We start from the raw sequence: 21,562 nt of genomic DNA, 5'->3' as shown, positions 1-21,562 counted from the left end.
GGATAACGAGAGATATTGTAGGCCTCGTCAAAAAGAAAAAGGAGGCATTTGTCAGGGCTAAAAGGCTGGGAACAGACGAAGCCTGTGTGGAATATAAGGAAAGTAGGAAGGAACTTAAGCAAGGAGTCAGGAGGGCTAGAAAGGGTCACGAAAAGTCATTGGCAAATAGGGTTAAGGAAAATCCCAAGGCTTTTTACACGTACATAAAAAGCAAGAGGGTAGCCAGGGAAAGGGTTGGCCCACTGAAGGATAGGCAAGGGAATCTATGTGTGGAGCCAGAGGAAATGGGCAAGGTACTAAATGAATACTTTTCCTCTGTATTCACCAAAGAGAAGGAATTGGTAGATGTTGAGTCTGGAGAAGGGTGTGTAGCTAGCCTGGGCCACATTGAGATCCAAAAAGATGAGGTGTTGGGCGTCTTGAAAAATATTAAGGTAGATAAGTACCCAGGGCCTGATGGGATCTACCCCAGAATACTGAAGGAGGCTAGAAAGGAAATTGCTGAGGCCTTGACAGAAATCTTTAGATCCTCACTGCCTTCAGGTGATGTCCCAGAGGACTGGAGAATAGCCAATGTTGTTCCTCTGTTTAAGAAGGGTAGCAAGGATAATCCCGGGAACTACAGGCCGGTGAGCCTTACGTCAGTGGTAGGGAAATTACTGGAGAGAATTCTTCGAGACAGGATCTACTCCCATTTGGAAGCAAATGGACGTATTAGTGAGAGGCAGCATGGTTTTGTGAAGGGGAGGTCATGTCTCACTAACTTGATAGCGTTTTTCGAGGAGGTCACAAAGGTGATTGATGCAGGTAGGGCAGTGGATGTTGTCTATATGGACTTCAGTAAGGCCTTTGACAAGGTCCCTCATGGTAGACTAGTACAAAAGGTGAAGTCACACAGGATCAGGGGTGAGCTGGCAAGGTAGATACAGAACTGGCTAGGTCATAGAAGGCAGAGAGTAGCAATGGAAGGTTGCTTTTCTAATTGGAGGGCTGTGACTAGTGGTGTTCCGCAGTGATCAGTGCTGGGACCTTTCCTGTTTGTAGTACATATAAATGATTTGGAGGAAAATGTAACTGGTCTGATGAGTAAGTTTGCAGACGACACAAAGGTTGGTGGAATTGCGGATAGCGATGAGGACTGTCAGAGGATACAGCAGGATTTAGATTGTTTGGAGACTTGGGTGGAGAGATGGCAGATGGAGTTTAATCCGGACAAATGTGAGGTAATGCATTTTGGAAGGTCTATTGCAGGTAGGGAATATACAGTGAATGGTAGAACCCTCAAGTGTATTGAAAGTCAGAGAGATCTAGGTGTACAGGTCCACAGGTCACTGAAAGGGGCAACACAAGTGGAGAAGGTAGTCAAGAAGGCATACGGCATGCTTGCCTTCATTGGCCGGGGCATTGAGTATAAGAATTGGCAAGCCATGTTGCAGCTGTATAGGACTTTAGTTAGGCCACACTTGGAGTATAGTGTTCAATTCTGGTCGCCACACTACCAGAAGGATGTGGAGGCTTTAGAGAGGGTGCAGAAGAGATTTACCAGGATGTTGCCTGGTATGGAGGGCATTAGCTATGAGGAGCGGTTGTATAAACTCTGTTTGTTCTCACTGGAACGACGGAGGTTGAGGGGCGACCTGATAGAGGTCTACAAAATTATGGGGGGGGGGGGGGCATAGACAGAGTAGATAGTCAGAGGCTTTTCCCCAGGGTAGAGGGGTCAATTACTAGGGGGCATAGGTTTAAGGTGTGAGGGGCAAGGTTTAGAGTAGATTACGAGGCAAGTTTTTTTTACACAGAGGGTAGTGGGTGCCTGGAACTCGCTACCGGAGGAGGTGGTGGAAGCAGGGACGATAGTGACATTTAAGGGGCATCTTGACAAATACATGAATAGGATGGGAATAGAGGGATACGGACCCAGGAAGTGTAGAAGATTGTAGTTTAGTCGGGCAGCATGGTCGGCACGGGCTTGGAGGGCCGAAGGGCCTGTTCCTGTGCTGTACTTTTCTTTGTTCATTGTATTCCTGGTTCTGAGGGAACTATTGATTGAACCTTTCCTCGGGAAATGCTTTGAATTCAGTATTAACCTGTAGGAAGTAGGGATGGTGATGGATCTAAAAAGCTCAGTGGGGAAGAATAATCCGTTACCATTTTATGGATTGACCTGGGAACTTAGATGCAGAGATATTGACAGGACAGGGATTCTAATCATTGGAGTCACTAGTTTCATCGTCTTCACTGCATTTCCCCAACTAAGATCCTAAAATTTACTCATGAACAGAGTTGTAGCAAAGCTTAATTTTCCAAGTTTGAAGATCCCATAGAATTTGGAAAAGGATGATTTATATTCGGTATGAATGTACCAAGATTAAATGCAGCCCCCTGCACCAATTGATGCTGCAGTTTTACATGTGAAATATTTATAAATGGACAACTTCCAAAGACATTTTGCTCAATTACTGTTTGAAAAGGAGGAGTCTAGAGCCCTATTTTCCAGAATCAAAATTCAATCTTCTCCCAGCAGGGAATCAACACTTTCCCTCTTTCAAGAGGCTTATGGCAAGTGTGACATTCCAGGCAGTATTCCCAATGAGCCAGCTGTGGTTCCCTTTTTACCTAGAGCTCCGTGTTTCCTGAACCCCCCCCAGTCCAAGTTGCAACTCCGCTCAGGACGAGGTGCAGCTACAGGACAGGTGGTACAGCCAGGGACCTCTCCCATTCCTCCTTGGACTGAAATGCTGGAACACCTGCCCACTGGAAAGTATTCTTGCATTTCAGCAGCTAATGGCTTGAAAGATGGAGTCACCATTGGTGCAACACTCAGAATAAGCATCACCCAGAGCTCCCCAATTTGGACAGCTCAGCTCAGCACAGACCGTGCTCACATTCTCTCTCGCCCCTCCCTTCCCCCAAAATACAAAAAGTATTCAGTGAGTGCAGCAGGAGGCAATGAAGAATGTGCAAGTTGCACACAGACAGTTGCCCAAGGCCATAATTGAACCGGGACCCCCAGACAGCAGTGCTTACCACTGCGCTCACAATCAAGGCACAAGCAGGTATTGAGTCAACAAAATTCACTCAATTATGAAGCATTTATATTTGTACATTGCTACAATTGGAACCCTGGTTCAACAACATCACAAACTGGCATGTCCAAAGTTCTGTGATACAAATGATCCTAAACACAATAAGCTTCTTCCCCCCACAGTCAGTTCAGTCACTCTCCCCCAGGGTGAGCTTGTCAAACAGGTACTCTCCCGTGCCATTCTCAGGGGCTCCCAGTCTCTTCAGGTTGGTGATGTGATCTCCGAGCTTCTTGATCATTTTCACTTGTTCATCCAAGTAGTGAGTCTTCAGGAAGTCACAAAGCTGAAAAGAAAGAGTGCAAGCAATGAACATCCGCAGGAAATGTCAGTATTAACTGGATTTCAATCCTTTTGGGCAGGATGAAGGGGGAAAAAGAGTGTTTCTATCCCAGGATGGCAACACATGCCCTCTTAAAAAGCCCAATAGACACCACAATGAAAGGGAGTGACATGTATTGAGATCGAGGGACAGGAGGATTCCACCATTTTAAATTTATCCAAAAAGTCTAAATGGAAGCAACTCACATGAGGGTCAATGTTCTCAGTGGAGAGTTTGTGCAGATCCAGCAAACTCTGGTTCACATTCTTCTCCATCTGCAGAGCTCTCTGCATTGCCTCCAGACCGTTGCTCCACTCATCCTGCTCTGGTTTCTGGAAGGGGAAAGGCAGACAACTCATTTGGATTCAACAAACACATGAGAAAATGTGAGGAGAACAGAATGAAAACGCAAGTACGTCAAGAACACAATTATTTTCACTTTGGAATGCATCTCTGCTTAGGACAGTGTTTATAGCCAGCCCCAATTTCCTACAAGGTGGTGACATGAGCCACCTTCGTCAATCAGGTGGAGAAAATGCCAAGGCAAAAACAGGATCATAACCACAATCTGTTACGAGGATCAAATGGATCACAAGAATCTAGAATTAAACCTTGGCATTAATATCACCATCACGTGGAGGGGGCAAAAAATTGCAGATACCCATTAACCCAAACCTTGACATCCTCCAGGATGATGCGGCCTCCACGTTTATTCTGGAATTCCATCAGTTTCTCAGCATGTTCCCGTTCCTCATGTGACTGCTCCTTGAAGAACTCAGCAAAGTGACGCAGGGCAACATCATCCCAGTCAAAGTAAGAGGACTGTGGAGAGAGAAAAAGATGTCAGACCTAAATGAACACAGTCAAAGGATTAAAAGGTAGCTTCATGGTGGACATGTTAATTCCTGACCTAGTTGCTTAAATAGTGTCATTAATTAGTATTTCTCTAATAAGATGAGAAATGCTGGTGTTCAGCTGAAAATAAATTGTGTCAATATAAAATATTGAAGGAACAATTAACATTTAAGGTTTGTGTACTGAAGAAATATCAGACAGACAATTGTGTCCCTCTTCCTCCAATGTCTAAATGTTAGTAGAGAAAAGCATCTTTCAAATTCAGAAGATTAATTTTATGAATCATCACTTCATGTTCAATATTCAGTCCAAGAGAAAGAATTTAGATCAACAGGAAATATCCAGCCACAAGTAGCCAGCCAATGTTGCACCAACTACTCACTCAGTTACATTTAATTACTTCCAATTCCACAGTGATCAGGTTTAGGCATCATCAAACTGAATACTCAATTAGAGAGACAGGAATGCTGGAGTTAGTTGCCAATTTCAGCACTTCAGGAATAGGACACAGCCAATAGGAGACAGCTATGAACGAATAGGTAACTTGCCAGTCAGGAGAGCATTCATTGCATGAAGTCTAGGAGTGCCTACATTGACGTAGGGAAACGCTCCATCCTCAAAGTGTCACAGTCTTAATCAAGAGGCAGGATAACCACCCACCCAAAAAAGATATACTCACCATGGAGAGGTAAACATAGGAGGAATAGAGCTCCACGTTGATCTGCTTGTTAACAGCATCCTCACAGTCCTTGTGGTAGTTCTGACGCACTTGGGAGGCCATCTTTACTATTACTGCTCAATGTTACATAGACCATTCTCAAACCAACCCTTCCCTGACCCTTGTATTTATACAATTGGGACATCCTACATTCAAACAGGGAATGACATCACCAATGATGATTGACAATTCCTGATAGCCAATCAGGAATCTGCCATGAATTCAGGCACCAATTAATCAATGTGGGGAAGGGTTGAGACCCAGAGCCAATCAGAGCTTTGCAATCCAGACCAGGTTTGGGAGATTCAGCTTCATGATGTCACTGCTTTTCTCTTCAAATGTGAAAATGTTCCGTTGTTTAACAATCTCATTTGAATTAAATGACAATTTTTTCCTTTTGCTGAAATAATCTGGACAAGTTTGTTATTTGCCAGGAACGGTGAGGCTCTGTCCGTGCCCGGTGGGCACCGCAGGGGTTGGGGGGCTTTATTGACCCCTTTAATTGCACTCTCATTTGTTGTTTTTCATTTTCTGTTGATCTTTGTTACGTTCGCGCAGTGCCCCTCTCAGGAGCGGCCATTTTTGTTATATCCCTGAGTTTTTCCTTAGATTTGGCTGACCTAAAAAAGAGTTGGAGTTGGAACAATGAGGCTGGTAGAATATTCAAAGCAATCAATTCATCTTGAGGGAATTTTCTAACCAACCGCTGGACAGGGAAATGGAAATGTGGGAATGGGAGGGGGTGAACATCACTCAATCCAATGTTATCCACGGACACGTCTCCATTTACAGTGTTTCAGGACAGGCCGTTGGAGTAGCTGGTCTTTTCCTGCCCATCGATGTTGTATATTGGATGAGTCCTTTTATGGTCAACTTTCAATGTGGCTGAAGATTATGTGAATCTGATTGAACTGATATTCAGATGTTCTTTAACTGAGCATAGATTCTTAAAACATAGATGGAGGACATTCAACCACTGTGACCTGTGTCATCTCTTTCAAACAACTGACCAATTGGTCCACCTCCTAAACCTTCCCGTTAACCCTGTAAATTTAGTTCCTTTTCATGTATATATCCATTTCCTTCGTCAAAGTTATTATTGAATCTGCTTCCACCGCCCTTTCAGACAGTGAATTCCAGATCATGAACAATCACTGTCACAATATGATTCTCCACATTTCTCTCTCTCTGATCTCTCCCCACAAGCTCTTATTTCTCAGAGTTCCTTTGTGTTCACAACTGGTTTCTCTACAGAAGTGGGTCAATCCTGGATTGGGTGGTGGGATGTGTTTCTTTGCATTAAAACTCTGGTTTTGATGGGTCGGGTGGAGGTGGCAGTGATTCACATCCAGAGCCGTCAGTCACACGAGCCTCAGGGGAGAGATGCCACTGATGGGCAAAGTTGACCCACCTGAAGAGAAAATGTACCTGGGTATGTACACCGAGTCTGGTCAGAAATAATCCAAGATGCAGTGAATGTCCTGGGTCCCAAGGGGCTTTGTCCAAACTGATGGCCATCACATGATCATTCAATGGCCACCCAAGACTTTGACGAAGGCCTGTGGTTACTGGTGATGAGGGAGCTGTTGGTTAATTGTTTCAGTGGGAAACCTTGGGTTTTCCTGGAAACTGATGCAAAGACGTTAACATGATTGCGATCCTCATAAATGAAGACTCAAATCACTGCAGTTCTCAACTAAATTCCAAAAATTAACTGTTTAAATTCTGATAGATGTGAGGAATTGAACAAACGAATGTGATATAAAATAGTTAGTTCAAATATTAGTTACACTAATGTAGATGTGAGCCAGTCTGATAGTAGTGAGTTCACAAACAAAGGACAAACTGATTCAGAAAGCATGGTAAGGATGGGGAAAAGGATGCTGGGTAACAAGAGGCCCAGATTTAAGGAATGCAAAGTGAGCCAATCAGGATATATGGCCAGGTCAGGAGGTGTATAGGGTCACCTATGAGAATTTTGTATGTGAAACTTGATGCCATTTGAATGAGATTTGTAAAGATTTCTTTGTCTCCTATCTCACTCGGTTCTGGAGCACCAGGAGACCGCTTGTGTGTTCTGAATCTCTGTGGAGCGAGTCAGCCTTGCAAGTTGGTTAAAAATAAATAATAGTATACCTACAAATCCATCTCGAGTTTTATTGAGGCCAGATTGATGGGTAAAGAATTTAATATTGTCATTTGGTGCCGAAACCCGGGATTTCTCCAGACGGTCACTGGCCAGCTGCGAGATCAGTGTTAAATTGATGTTGGACAAGGAAAGTGGAAATGGGCCCACAATGTGTGTAGCTGGAAAATGACCACATTGATTTCCCCCTCTCCTCATGGTCTGATTGATCTGGTCACTCGCGGTTGGTACGGAAAGATCGTCTCGACTAAATCAAAGGTCAGTCTGGGGATTAGAAAATTAAAAATTCAGTTGATGTAGGCGCGACTGAGGGTTAAAAAAAAACCTGATGGGATATCATAAGATTGATAGTTCAGTTTTGAGTTGATTTTGGAATTGATGGGACGTCAGAAAGACGGTTTAATTCCACGTGTGTGTGTTTTGGAATTGATGGGACGTCGGAAAGATGGTTTAATTCCACGTGTGTGTGCTTTGGAATTGATGGGACATCGGAAAGACGGTTTAATTCCACGTGTGTGTGTTTTAGAATTGATGGGACTTCGGAAAGACGATTTAATTCAACGTGTGTGTGTTTTGGAATTGATGGGACGTCGGAAAGACGGTTTAATTCCATGAATGTTTTGGAAACTATAGTTGATTAAGCTAAAATTGTATCCTTGGACTGTAGTGGCAAAAAACGCAGTCTTGCGGACTAGTTCGAGATTATGGGGAATTGCTTGGATAACACGAGTGATTCAGGCAGTTCATTGCAAATATTATGTGATATTTATCCCGATAAAGCGAGAGATTTTAGAAAAATGTCAGCAACTTTAAGGAAGAAATCGGGTGACGAATGGCCACAAGAGGGGCACTAAAGATCTGGACGTCATTAAGAAAATTCAGGGTGAAATCTGGAAAAGGAGCCAAAGTATGAAAGCAAAAGAATTAATTTGATTATGGAGACAATATTGTCAAGAGGAGAAGGGATAAGATCATGTTATCAAGTTGGCAAGAAAATGCCCTTAAAACGGGGATTCCAATTAGTGAAGGGGGAACCAGAAAACTCTGGAGGTCTTGAAAAAGGAGTGTACATTAAAAAATCACGCAAGTAAAGAGAGGGAGACACCTAGCGGGGCAGACTCGAATAAAAAAAATGGGCTATGTAGTTCAATGGCTGACCTTACATTGACAGAGGCAGATGATGACCTAGAGAATTGGACCATGTCAGGTAGAGTCCCAACTGCACCAGTAGCATTGTCTGCACTAATTCCAGAACCACCAGGGTACCATAATTTATATCCAGTCACGGCTCCCCAGATTCAAATCATGCCAGCCTCTCCAGTCCCTTCGGTTAATAGTTTGAGTCCTATTTCTGCACCTTCACAGTCTGTTAGAGAAGGGGAGCTCTGTTCCACAAGCCCAGTTAGCTCTAGGACCCGATCTCGGACAATGAGAGAGGGGCCTGATCCTATCCAGAAACAATTACGCATACCACCTAGATCCTTTAAGACCGATATGGTAGGACAGAAAAGTATGAGAACAAAGAAAGAGGATGGGAATAGTTCTGAGCAGCCGGAGCTCCCCCTATCAGAAGGGAAGGACATTGAAGTATTTGAAGAGCCAGAGGAATCCGCTAAAGCGCCCCCTCGTGAGAATCTGAGACAGTTGCCGATTAGGAAAATACCCAACCCGGATGCTGCAACAGCAGCAGCCCAACCCACGATAGACGTTTATTTCCCATGGAGACCCAGTGAGATGATGGCTATTCTGGCTGCAATCCCAGACAGGAAGAAATCTCCTGCTGCTTTCGTGGACTATCTGAGAACTACCATCTCAGTTTATCAAGCTGATTCAAGGGACCTCTGGGCCCTAGTCCAGAATGTTTTAACTCCAGCAGAGTACCGCAGTCATCTCAACCACTTTAATTATGCTAGCCACGCCGCACTTCAGGAAGCCTATGCTTTGGACGACGATAGACGGGCACAAATCCTGAATGCGTTGAATGACACATTTCAAAAGCCCATAAACATCTCTGCTATCTTAGACCTCAAACCTAAAAAGACTGAGGAGCCAGAGGAATTTCTGGAACGTTTCAATGAAATCTACCGTGGGCAGTCAGGCGACTTGCTGTACCAAAATGATCAGAATTCCCCTCAATATTGTGCTATGTTAATGCATTGCCTACCACCTTCCATAGCTACTGCTGTGAAATGTAATAACATGAATTGGACAGAGAACGACCCTTCCCAGATGGTCCGGGCAGTCAGATTTTATTGGAAGGAGGGTGTAGGCCAGGAAGGAGGCTCAGTTACAAAGATTAAGACTGAGTATGTAATGAAAAAGGATGATCTGAGACCCCAACCAGCGGCAGATACAGTGGCGTACCAGCTGGAACCCCAATATTGTGACCTTGGGTGGGTGGATCAACACGGGGAGGATATCAAACCCACCCAAATGGACCCTCAGCCCCTCTTTATGGCCCACCGTATGCACCAACAGCTTCACAACTGCCGCCCCCTCTGAGGGGCCATTGGTCTACTGGGAGAAGAGGACGGGGCAGATATAGAGGGAACAATACATGTTTTAATTGTGACCGTACAGATCACTGGCATCAGGAATGCCCCTTTAAAAGACGGGCAGCAGAAGGAGACTACCCGACCCAAAGGAGGGGGTACCCACCAAGGGGAGGACAGACGATGTACACCGACTTCTCCCAGGCAAATCCTTTCCCAACACAAGATTGACGTGCTAATTTAGTCATAAGGACTCTCCAATTGGACAGGGAACCTACTATCTCTCGCAGATAGGAGATTAACATCACTCATTTGTAAACGACACTGGAGCAGCCATGTTCTGTGCAATCAGAACTTCGACTACCACTATCTGACCACACGCAGCATTTGTCGGGGTTCCAAGGACAGGTGTGTGAGTATCCTATTTCTGAATCTGTGACAGTCACTTATGAGAATAAGTCTGCAGATCATCAGTTTGTGGTGACTACTGGATTGGACTGTAACTTGTTGGCCCAAGATTTACTGTGTATCTTCCAGCTACAGCTAGAGTGGAGGCTTCCCCGAGTCACCACGCCGAAATCGTGATCGGCGCAGGGGCGGAGAATGGGCATCGACACCAAAATCCAACACACAGCGCTCCCGCGATTCTCCAGTCTGGAGAATCATCGCGCCTGCGCAGTCTACGCGGTGCGGGTAGGGGGCCATAGACAGAGGCCCCCGCGGCGATTCTCCAAGAGTAACTGGCCAAGTTCCCGATGGCGTGCTTCTTGCATGACCCCACCCGTCGGGAACTCAGTCCGTGACCGCCCTGGGAGAGGCAGGGGGATCCTACCCCAGGGAGGGCCTCACAGACGGCCAGGCTATCGATCGGGGGCCACCAATCCATCGGTACGCGCGATCTTGGGGGGGGGCCTTATAGTGTTGGTGCCAGTCCTCAGTGTGGGTCCGCCCTGTCCCACGGGGCGGCCAACGCAGGCCGCAGCCGTGCGAAGACACCCAAGCGGAAGTGCAGGCCCTCGTATCGGCAGGCAGAGCTGCGTGGAGTACTCCGCGGCACTGCTGGTACCGTCACGTAGGAGAATCACTCCGGACTTTCCTCAATAAAGTCCAGAGTGAAACTCGTGTTTTCACACTGGAGTGGGGTCATTGTCCCTCATTGGAGAATCCCGCCCAGGATTTGGAAAAGGATTATTTATATTCAGTATGAATGTACTAAGATTAAATGTATCTACCTACATCAATTGTTGCTGCAGTTTTACATGTGAAATATTTTTTAATTGACAACAGTCACTCCTTCCAAAGTAAAATTTTAAAATCCTTTATACTGATATAAATTTAGAGTACCCAATTCATTTTTTCCAATTATGGGGCAATCTTTGGGTTCTGGAGGCAAAGCCCACACAAACACGGGAGAAACTCCACAGAGTGACCCAGGGCTGGGACCGAACCTGGGACCTCAGCGCCGTGAGACAGCAGTACAACTCCTTCCAAGGCAAGACATTTTGCTCAATTACAGTTTGAGAAGGAAGAGTTTCCAGATTCAAAATTCCATCTTCTCCCACCAGGGAATCAGCACTTTCCCTCCTTCAAGCAGCCAGTGGTGATTGTGACATTCCAGGGAGGATTCCGAACAACCAGTTAGAATTCCCTTTTTACCAAGGGCTGAGTGTGTTCCCAGTACCCAGGTCCACATTGCTGCAACTCGATACTCTGCTCAAGCAGCTGATCCTGAAAAGATGCAGCTACAGGGCAGGTGGTACAGCCAGTGACCTCTCCCTTTCGCCACACCACCCTTGTGGAGTGAAATACTGGAACACCTACACACTGGAATTATTCTTGCATTTCGGTAGCTAATGGCTTGAAAGATGGAGTTAACATTGGGGTCACCTACAGGTCCCCTATTTGGACAGCTAGGCTCAGATCTGACAGTGCTCACATTCTCGCTCCCCTTTCCCCTCCACCTCCCACAAAGCTACAGAAGAACATGCAAGCTGCACACAGACAGGTTGCCCAAGGCCATTATTGAACCGGGTCCCTGCAATAGTAGTGCTAACCACTGTGCCCCACCATCAATGCAACGCACAATGTTTAAAGCAGGTATTGAGTCAACAAAATTCACTCCATTATGAAGCATTTATTTATAGTTGGTACATTTCTACAATGGAGCCCTGTCTCAACAGATCTTTGTACAACACCATAAACTGGCAGGTTCAAAGGTCTCAGTGATACAAATATGATACGAGACACAATAAGCTTCCTCCCGCAGTCAGTTCAGTCACTCTCCCCCAGGGTGAGCTTGTCAAACAGGTACTCTCCCGTGCCATTCTCAGGGGCTCCCAGTCTCTTCAGGTTGGTGATGTGATCTCCGAGCTTCTTGATCATCTTCACTTGTTCATCCAAGTAGTGAGTCTTCAAGAAGTCACAAAGCTGAAAAAAAAAGATACATAATTAACATCCAGCAGGAAATGTCAGTATTAACTGGATTTCTACTTGCAGGTCCATTTCAATCCTTTTGGGCCAGAGTGTGATTATATAAAAAAAATTAAAAATTCTTCAAAGTGTTTCTATCCAGAATTGCAACACAAGCCCCCTCTATCAGCCGCCCTCTTAAAAGCAAAAGAAACACAGCAATGAATGAGAGTTACATTGAGATTGAAGGACAGGAACATTCCACCATTTAATTTATTCAAAACGTCCAAGTTGAAACTACAGTAACTCACATGAGGGTCAGTGTTCCCAGAGGAGAGTTTGTGCAGATCCAGCAGACTCTGGTTCACATTCTTCTCCATCTGCAGAGCTCTCTGCATTGCCTCCAGACCGTTGCTCCACTCATCCTGCTCTGGTTTCTGAAAAGGGGAAAAGGCAGACAGCTCATTTCCAATGGATTGAACAAACATATAAAATACAAGGTGAACAGGGATGAAAAACTAGTGAAAATAGCATTTTTACTTAATGGAATGCATCTCCGCTTAGGACAGCATTATGCCCATTCCCAACTGCCCACAATGTGACATGAGTCACCTTCTACAGTCCATCATGTGGAGAAAGTGCCAAGGTAAAACAGGATCATAACCACAATCTGTTACAAGGATCAAATGGATCACAAGAATCTAGAATTAAACCTTGGCATTAATATCACCATCAGTTAAGGGTGAACGATTGCAGACACTCAGTAACTCCAACCTTGACATCCTCCAGGATGATGCGGCCTCCACGTTTATTCTGGAATTGCATCAGTTTCTCAGCGTGTTCCCGTTCCTCATGTGACTGCTCCTTGAAGAACTCAGCAAAGTGACGCAGGGCAACGTCATCCCGGTTAAAGTAAGAGGACTGTGGAAAGAGAAAAAAAGGCATGTTCGGCCTAAAGGGCTGCATCCAAAGAAATAAAAGGCAGCTTCATGGTAGACACGTTATTCTTACCCGACCGAGTGGTTTAAATAAAAGCGAATAATTAGCATTTCTAATAAGATCTGAAATCCTGTGCTCTGCTGAAAATAAATTTGGCAATACAAAATATTGACAGACAGAACAATTAACATTGAAGGTTTCTGTACTGAAGAAATAGCCAAAAAACAAGCGTCCCTCTTCCTCCAACATCTAAACGTTAGTAAATGAGAAAAGCATCTTTCAAATTCAGAAGATTAATTTCATGAATCATTGCTTCACGTACAATATTCAGTCAAAGAGAAAGAGTTCAGCACTACAGGAAATATCCAGCCACAAGTAGCCAGCCAATGTTGCACTAACTACTCACTCAGTTACATTTAATTACTTCCAATTACAAGTTGATCAGGTTTAGGCATCATGACACTGAATCCACAACTGGAGAGACAGGAATGCTGAAGTTAGTTGTCAATTTCAACACTTCAGGAATAGGACACAGAATAGGTAACACCTGTCTAGAGATCATTCATTGCAGGAAATCTAGGAGTGCCTACATAGACCTAGGGAAACTCTCCTTCCTCAAAGTGTCACAGTCTTAATCAAGAGGCAGGTAAACCAGACACCCACCCAATAACATATACTCACCATGGAGAGGTAAACATAGGAGGAATAGAGCTCCAGGTTGATCTGCTTGTTAACAGCATCCTCAGTCCTTGTGGTAGTTCTGACAGACTTGGGACACCATCTTCAGTATTACTGCTCAATGTTACTTCAAATGTTCTAGAACTGACCATTCCGAACACAAGCTCTTGTATTTATACCGTTGGGACATCCTACATTCAAACAGGGAATGACATCACCAATGATGATTGACAATTCCTGATAGCCAATCAGGAATCTACCATGAATTCAGGCACCAATTAATCAATGAGAGGGGATTTGGGGAGGGGTTGAGACACAGAGCCAATCAGAGCTTTGCAATCCAGACCAGGTTTGGGAGATTCAGCTTCATGATGTCACTGCTTTTCTCTTCAAATGTGAAAATGTTCCGTTGTTTAACAATCTCATTTGAATTAAATGACTATTTTTTCCTTTTGCTGAAATAATCTGCACAAGTTTGTTATTTGCCAGGAACGGTGAGGCTCTGTCCGTGCCCGGTGGGCACCGCAGGGGTTGGGGGGCTTTATTGACCCCTTTAATTGCACTCTCATTTGTTGTTTTTCATTTTCTGTTGATCTTTGTTACGTTCGCGCAGTGCCCCTCTCAGGAGCGGCCATTTTTGTTATATCCCTGAGTTTTTCCTTAGATTTGGCTGACCTAAAAAAGAGTTGGAACAATGAGGCTGGTAGAATATTCAAAGCAATCAATTCATCTTGAGGGAATTTTCTAACCAAACGCTGGACAGGGAAATGGAAATGTGGGAATGGGAGGGGGTGAACATCACTGAACCCAATGTTATCCACGGACACGTCTCCATTTACTGGGTTTGGGGACAGGCTGGATGGAGCAGCTGGTCTTTTCCTGCCCATCGATGTTGTATATTGGATGAGTCCTTTTATGGTCAACTTTCAATGTGGCTGAAGATTATGTGAATCTGATTGAACTGATATTCAGATGTTCTTTAACTGAGCATAGATTCATAAAACATAGACGGAGGACATTCAACCACTGTGACCTGTGTCATCTCTTTCAAACAACTGACCAATTGGTCCACCTCCTAAACCTTCCCGTTAACCCTGTAAATTTAGTTCCTTTTCATGTATATATCCATTTCCTTCGTCAAAGTTATTATTGAATCTGCTTCCACCGCCCTTTCAGACAGTGAATTCCAGATCATGAACAATCACTGTCACAATATGATTCTCCACATTTCTCTCTCTGATCTTTCCCCTCATGCTCCAATTTCTCTGAGTTCCTTTGTGTTCCCATCTGGTTTCGCTACAGAAGTGGGTCAATGCTGGATTGGGTGGTGGGATGTGTTTCCTTGGGTGATGAACGGTTACTGTAACACTGTACCCTTGTCATCATGTAAGGCGATGTCCCCTTTAAGACCGGACTTGAAACCCTGGGAACTCCGCCTCTGGCTCCGCCCATCTGTGAGCCGTATACAAGGGCAGTGCAGCAGTTAGCACACGTCTCGGCTCCAGCCTAGTTCTTAGTTTATTAAAGCCTTCTTTACTGTTCACACTCTAAGTGTCGTTATTGAGGGTACCACAATTTAATAAAACGAAACTACATCAGGATGGACGCAGGCCTAAAACAAGAGAAGCTCAACCTGGAAGCACGGACACCGGAGGCAAAGGAAAATTTTAAATACTGGCTCCGATGCTTACCTGGACTCCTCAGAGACTCCCATCCTGGGGCCACGCAAGCTGCGCCTACACCATGCCCGGGTGAGTCACAGAATCTCCGCCATGCTTGAAAAGGCGACAACTTATGAAGAGGCGGTCGAGCTACTCCGCAAGCGGTTCGTCAAACCCATCAATGAGATACATGCCAGGCATCTGCTCTCTACCTGCCGGCAGCACTCAAGGCAATCGCTAGACGAATTCGTCGAGAAACCCACCGCGCTTTCCTGGGACTGTGACCACCAGGATGTGACAGGGGAAGTCCATATGAACCTGCACATCAGAGACGCTTTCATGTCCGGCATCCGCTCGACCTACATCCGGCAGCGGCTGCTCGAAAACGGGGCAAAAGACCTCCAGGACACGCTAGCGCTCGCCTCCTCGCTGGAGGTGGCCCGACATAACTTGGGTACGTACCCCACGGACCCTGCGAGCCCCTCCCCGGACGTCTTCAGACTCAGCCGTATTACAGGCCTTTATCCATCCTGAAACGGTAAGGCGCTGCTCCCTGCGCACCCATCTCGCATCCCAAACCATAGCCCTCGCATCTGGGTCCCACTCGGTACAAATCAAGGGGTACTGTATCGCGGATCTCTCGCCAAGTACACCCGTTTCAAATTTTATATCCTTCCCCATCTCTGTGCCCCCCTGCTGCTCGGACTGGATTTCCAGTGCAGCCACCGAAGCCTGACACTGAAGTTCGGCGGACCCTTGCCCCCCCCTCACGGTATGCTGCCTTGCAACACTGAAAGTCGCACCCCCCTCGCTATTCGCGAACCTCACTCCCGACTGTAAGCCAGTTGCCACCAGGAGCCGGCGCTACAGTGCCCAAGAGATGGCTTTTATCAAGTCAGAGGTCCAGCATTTACTGGGAGAGGGGGTCATCGAGGCTAGCAACAGCCCTTGGAGAGCACAAGTGGTGGTAATCCGGTCTGGGAATAAGAAACGGATGGTCGTGGATTATAGCCAGGCCATAAACCGATTCACGCAGCTTGATGCGTACCTTCTTCCTCGTATCGCGGAAATGGTAAATCGGATTGCCCAATACAGAGTATTTTCCACGGTCAACCTCAAATCCGCCTACCACCAGCTCCCCATCCGACCAAAAGACCGCCCCTATACTGCCTTCGAAGCAGCCGGCCGGCTCTTCCACTTCCTCAGGGTCCCCTTCGGTGTCACAAATGGGGTCTCCGTCTTTCAAAGGGCGATGGATCAAATGGTGGACCAGTACGGTTTGCGGGCTACATACCCGTACTTGGACAATGTCACCAACTGTGGCCATGACCAGCAGGACCATGACGCTAACCTCGAAAAGTTCCTCCAGACCGCCCAAGCCCTTAACCTGACCTATGAGGAAAAATGCATTTTCCACACAACCCGGCTAGCCATCCTCGGCTATGTCGTGGAGGACGGGGTCCTAGGTCCCGACCCCGATCGCATGCGCCCCCTTAAGGAACTCCCCCTCCCCCGCAGCCTCAAGGCCCTCAAACGGTGCTTGGGGCTTTTCTCCTACTACACCCAGTGGGTCCCCCATGTATGCGGACAAAGCCCGCCCACTCATAAAGACCACCACTTTTCCCCTCTCGGCTGAGGCTCAATTGGCCTTCAATCGCATCAAGGCGCGTGGTGGACGAAACTATCCCCTTCCAGGTGGAGAGCGATGCATCAGACATCGCCCTGGCTGCTACCCTCAATCAGGCAGGCAAACCAGTAGCGTTCTTCTCCTGAACCCTCACCACCTCCGACGTTCGACACTCTGCCGTCGAGAAGGAGGCACAAGTCATTGTGGAGGCTGTATGGCGCTGGAGACACTACCTAGCCGGTAGGAGGTTAACCCTAGTCACCGACCAACGGTCGGTCGCCTATATGTTCGCCAACACGCAACAGGGCAAAATAAAAAGTGATAAATTATATTCATCTGATCCCTCTCGAATACCTTGTTTAAAAGGCCCATGTCACACTGGTTCTGTCAAAACAAACAGTCATGACCCAATGCCATTCCACCCCCCCTGCACATAGTCATCCAATGCCCTCTCAACCAGCTCACACTTCATGCAGCACACTTGGACTCAAACCACTCGTTAGGGATAGTTTTGCAGATCACTTGTGCCCCCGTTCTGAAATCCTTTAGGAATGGGAACAGTTCCTCCCCATTTATTCCTGACCAGCAGCATGATATTCTTAACATCGCTCCCAAGGCAAACAGTCCCCAATTTCTCATCCCTGGAACCCCTCCTTGTAAATCTTATCTGCACTCTCCCAAAACATTCACATCCTCCTTTATGGAGGCAAGGTTTTCTAGCATACCATTTTGTCCCAATGATTTAGTTATATTAAACCCTGTGGAAAGAGTTAGCAAGGGCACTTGGCTGTATTCAAAAGACACAAATGTTCAGTAATATTTCTTCCAAGAAATAATTACAGCCATCAAACTGCATTTAAGCTAACAAAAATAGTTCACTTCAGCCATTTAACACATGCCTGTTTAGGGATCCAGCCTTAATTGGAGGAAGATTTAGTCAGGATTTAGCCCTTTTATTCAGTTAGATAAAACTATCAGAACCAACATCTAACTAATTAGTTACTTAATTGTTTTTATTTCCAATTTGGAAATATTAATTAGGTTTCTGAAATCTTGAGTTACAAGCTGACAAAACCCTAATTTCAGGTATGAATACCTGGAGTGCAACTCTGTTAGAGGGTACAGTCAGTGTAATGAGTTTTACTGTAAGTTAACATTCACTGGATGAAGCCCAGGGAGAATTAGAGAGATACTAAAACCAATTCATTACCCAAGAAAAGAAATTTGCTCAGAATATAATGATACCACAAGCTCAAATTCAAAAGAGGATCACAAACAAGGCTCACCATGGAGAGGTAAACATAGGAGGAATAGAGCTCCAGGTTGATCTGCTTGTTAACAGCATCCTCACAGTCCTTGTGGTAGTTCTGACACACTTGGGAGGCCATCTTTACTATTACTGCTCAATGTTACATAGACCATTCTCAAACCAACCCATCCCTGACCCTTGTATTTATACAACTGGGACATCCTGCATTCAAACAGGGAATGACTTCACCAATGATGATTGACAATCCCCGATAGCCAATCAGGAATCGGCCATGAATCCAGCCACCAATTAATAAAGGGGAGGGGGTGGGGTGCAATATCCAGAGCCAATTAGAGCTTTGGAAAGCAGGCAGATTTGGATGATTGCAATGTAGGAACAGGAAGAGGCCATTCAGCCCATCAAGCCTGTTCTGCCATTCAATTGGCGGCACGGTAGCACAGTGGTTAGCCCTGTTCCTTCACAGTGACAAGGACCCAAATTCGATTCCTGGCTTGGGTCACCGTCTGTGCGGAGAGTGCACGTGAGTATGCACGTTCTCCCCGTGTCTGCGTGGGTTGCCTCCGGGTGCTCCGGTTTCCTCCCACAAGTCCCGAAAGACGTGCTTGTTGGGTGAATTGGACATTCTGAATTCTCCCTCAGTGTACCCGAACAGGGGCCGGAGTGTGGCGACTGGGGGATTTTCACAGTAACTTCATTGCAGTGTTAATGTAAGCCTATTGTGACAATAAAGATTATTATTATCATGGCTGTTCTGATTTTTAGTGTCGCGTGTCCACTTGGGTTCCATATGCCTTCATGCCCTTACCTAACAAAAGCCTATAGGGTGCGATTTAACGCAAAATAACAGAGTCCCGTTTTGGGCACATAAACATGGGTGTTTCTTGGCATCTGCAGTGCCGAGTACGACTCTGCTGTTTTTTGGCCTCAGTGAGGGACGTCCAGCCGAGGCCACACTTACCTTCATTTCCTGCACTTTCGAGCTCAGCTCGCCCACCGTGGCCTTCAGATCCCCATTGCCCCAACCTACCTCTTAGGGGCTCCCCAAGCACCCCTCCCCCCTCACCCCACCTCTTAAGGGGAGGGCTCTCCTGGGCCCGATCCCTGGCATGGGCAACCTGGCACCCGGACACATAGGCAGTGCCATCCTGGCAGTGCCCCTGCCATCCTGGCTGTGCCACTGGCATCCTGGCAGTGCCAGGGTGCCCAAGTGGCAGTGCCAAGTGTGCCCAAATGAAATGCCAGCAGGAGCGTCAAGGTACCGAGAGGCCGACGATCTGGGGGCTTTCAATGGGCTGGGAGACTCCCACCCCCAGGTGCCATGCTTGTATGGACCAGTGCTAAACAGGGCCAAGACGAGGTGTCCCAGGCATGGCCGTTAGGTCCCGGGCCTTGGGAGAATACAGCATCAACATATTCAAATAAGCCCAATTGCACATTAAGTGCGTTAATCTGGACCAAACCCAGATTGCAACGTCTCGAAAGATTTTGTTAAACCTCACGAGGCGTTCCGAGCAAGATCACATGGCCTCATTACATCACCAAGTCCGGCGCGACGAGGTCATTGTATCGTGTCCACAATCGCCATTTTGAAATATTTATTTGATTTCAGCATTTCGGAGCAGTGCCCACCATAAAGTGGTCTGTTTCTTTGTGAAGAAATGGTCAAGATGCAATCTTCAGAGAACAGACCCTGTCCAAGAGGAAATAGCCTCTCTCTATCTACCTAACTACATTAATCATCCTTTATCTTCAATACACAAGGGATTGCAACTAAGCAAACTGTCCTCATCATTTAACCTGTTTAGCTCTGGTGTCATTCCGGAGAATCTGCTACATCTGCTCCAAAGTTAAATTATCAGAACTGAACACAGCTCTCCAGATGTCTTCCAACCAGAGATTTGCACAACTGTAGCAAAAATCTCCATCACTTTACATTCCCAAACAAGGGCAGCACGGTAGCACAGTTGGTTAGCACAGTGGCTTCACAGCTCCAGGGTCCCGGATTCGATTCCCGGCTGGGTCACTGTCTGTGCGGAGTCTGCACATCCTCCCCGTGTCTGCGTGGGTTTCCTCCGGGTGCTCCGGTTTCCTCCCACATCCAAAAGATGTGCAGGTTAGGTGGATTGGCCGTGCTAAATTGCCCTTAGTGTCCAAAAAAGGCTAGATGGGGTTATTGGGTTACGGGGATAGGGTGGAAGTGAGGGCTTAAGTGGGTCGGTGCAGACCCGATGGGCCGAATGGCCTCCTTCTGCACTGTAAATTATATGATCTATGATTCCATTTGCTTTTTCTTTTTTTAAAAATATCTTTATTAAGGTATTTGAAAATTTTTAGAAAAATAACATAGACAATGACATCAAAATGGTATAATAAACATTTCTCCCCCCCCATCTCAATCTTCACCCACCCCAACCATTCAACAACAAACGGGCCCTCATCCCCCACCCACCCCCCCCCCCCCCCCGGAATACTGCATCTGCTGACATTTTAATTTTCCCCAAGAAATTCGACGAACAGCTGCCACCTCCGGGTGAACCCGGCCATTGACCCTCTTAAGGCGAACTTTATTTTCTCGAGACTGAGAAACCCAGCCATGTCACTAACCCAGGTCTCTGCACTCGGGGGCTTCGAGTCCCTCCCCATTAACAAGATCCGTCTCCGGGCTACCAGGGAGGCAAAGGCCAAGACGTCAGCTTCTTTCGCCCCCTGAACTCCCGGCTCTTCCGACACCCCAAAGATCGCCACCTCCGGACTCGGCACCACCCGTGTTTTTAGCACCGTGGGCATTGCTGTTGGGTTGGGTGTTGTGGATCTATGGATCACATACAGGTCACCAACACTTGAAATAGTGCAACACTATTTTATTGAATCATTAACTGTTTAACATACTCTGACTGTGGGTTAACACGATACTAGCTTTAACTAAAGACCTTTGCCTTGTCCTAACCAGTCGATGCACTCAGCACATGGTGAATGTCTGTTGCAGGCTGTGAGCTCTGTCCTCCTAGCTCGCTGCAGCCCGAATGAGCGGGAACTCTGATGCCCCCTGTCTTTATAGTGCGTGTGCTCTCACTGGTGATTGGCTGCGGTGTTGTGTGTGTTGATTGGTCCCACTGTGTGTCCATTAGTGTGTGTCTGCACCATGATATACTGGTGTATAATATGACAATTGCCTTAGCAAAACCCTGCCAAAACCCTCTAAGCTTCGGGCATGCCCAAAACATGTGGACATGTTTTGCTGGGCTTCCTGCGCACCTCGCACACCTGTCCTTTACCCTGAAAAACCTGCTCATGTTGGCCGCTGTCATGTGTGCCCGGTGGACTATCTTAAATTGTATAAGGCTGAGCCTGGCACATGATGA

The 21,562-nt window shown here is 46.4% G+C and overlaps 2 protein-coding genes across 2 annotated transcripts; both read right to left on the bottom strand.

The window, feature by feature from the left end:
• Positions 1 to 2,972: 2,972 nt before the first annotated feature.
• LOC140403780 (ferritin heavy chain B-like) lies at positions 2,973 to 5,041 on the bottom strand. The gene is made up of 4 exons (XM_072491942.1): positions 4,940 to 5,041; positions 4,081 to 4,227; positions 3,612 to 3,737; positions 2,973 to 3,369 (listed from the first exon to the last, which is right to left on the bottom strand). The coding sequence occupies exons 1-4, from the start codon at positions 5,039 to 5,041 to the stop codon at positions 3,214 to 3,216; spliced, it is 531 nt and encodes a 176-aa protein (XP_072348043.1). The 3' UTR covers positions 2,973 to 3,213.
• Positions 5,042 to 11,887: 6,846 nt separating this feature from the next.
• LOC140404145 (ferritin heavy chain B-like) lies at positions 11,888 to 18,318 on the bottom strand. The gene is made up of 5 exons (XM_072492561.1): positions 18,217 to 18,318; positions 13,646 to 13,732; positions 12,800 to 12,946; positions 12,337 to 12,462; positions 11,888 to 12,043 (listed from the first exon to the last, which is right to left on the bottom strand). The coding sequence occupies exons 1-5, from the start codon at positions 18,316 to 18,318 to the stop codon at positions 11,888 to 11,890; spliced, it is 618 nt and encodes a 205-aa protein (XP_072348662.1).
• Positions 18,319 to 21,562: the final 3,244 nt, after the last annotated feature.

The sequence above is a fragment of the Scyliorhinus torazame genome, chromosome 29, assembly GCF_047496885.1.
Source record: "Scyliorhinus torazame isolate Kashiwa2021f chromosome 29, sScyTor2.1, whole genome shotgun sequence".
Taxonomy (NCBI): Eukaryota; Metazoa; Chordata; class Chondrichthyes; order Carcharhiniformes; family Scyliorhinidae; genus Scyliorhinus; species Scyliorhinus torazame.
Note: the sequence above shows the minus strand (reverse complement) of the source record. Positions and strands in the feature narration are given on the sequence as shown.

Coding starts and splice junctions, on each gene's coding strand:
- LOC140403780 (XM_072491942.1), bottom strand. CDS start 5,041: ATGGCCTCCCAAGTGCGTCAGAACTACCACAAGGACTGTGAGGATGCT. Junction 4,228..4,939: donor CCTATGTTTACCTCTCCATG/GTGAGTATATCT, acceptor CTCTCTCCACAG/TCCTCTTACTTTGACTGGGA. Junction 3,370..3,611: donor CTGAGAACATTGACCCTCAT/GTGAGTTGCTTC, acceptor CTTTCTTTTCAG/CTTTGTGACTTCCTGAAGAC.
- LOC140404145 (XM_072492561.1), bottom strand. CDS start 18,318: ATGGCCTCCCAAGTGTGTCAGAACTACCACAAGGACTGTGAGGATGCT. Junction 12,947..13,645: donor CCTATGTTTACCTCTCCATG/GTGAGTATATGT, acceptor CTCTTTCCACAG/TCCTCTTACTTTAACCGGGA. Junction 12,044..12,336: donor CTGGGAACACTGACCCTCAT/GTGAGTTACTGT, acceptor TTTTTTTTTCAG/CTTTGTGACTTCTTGAAGAC.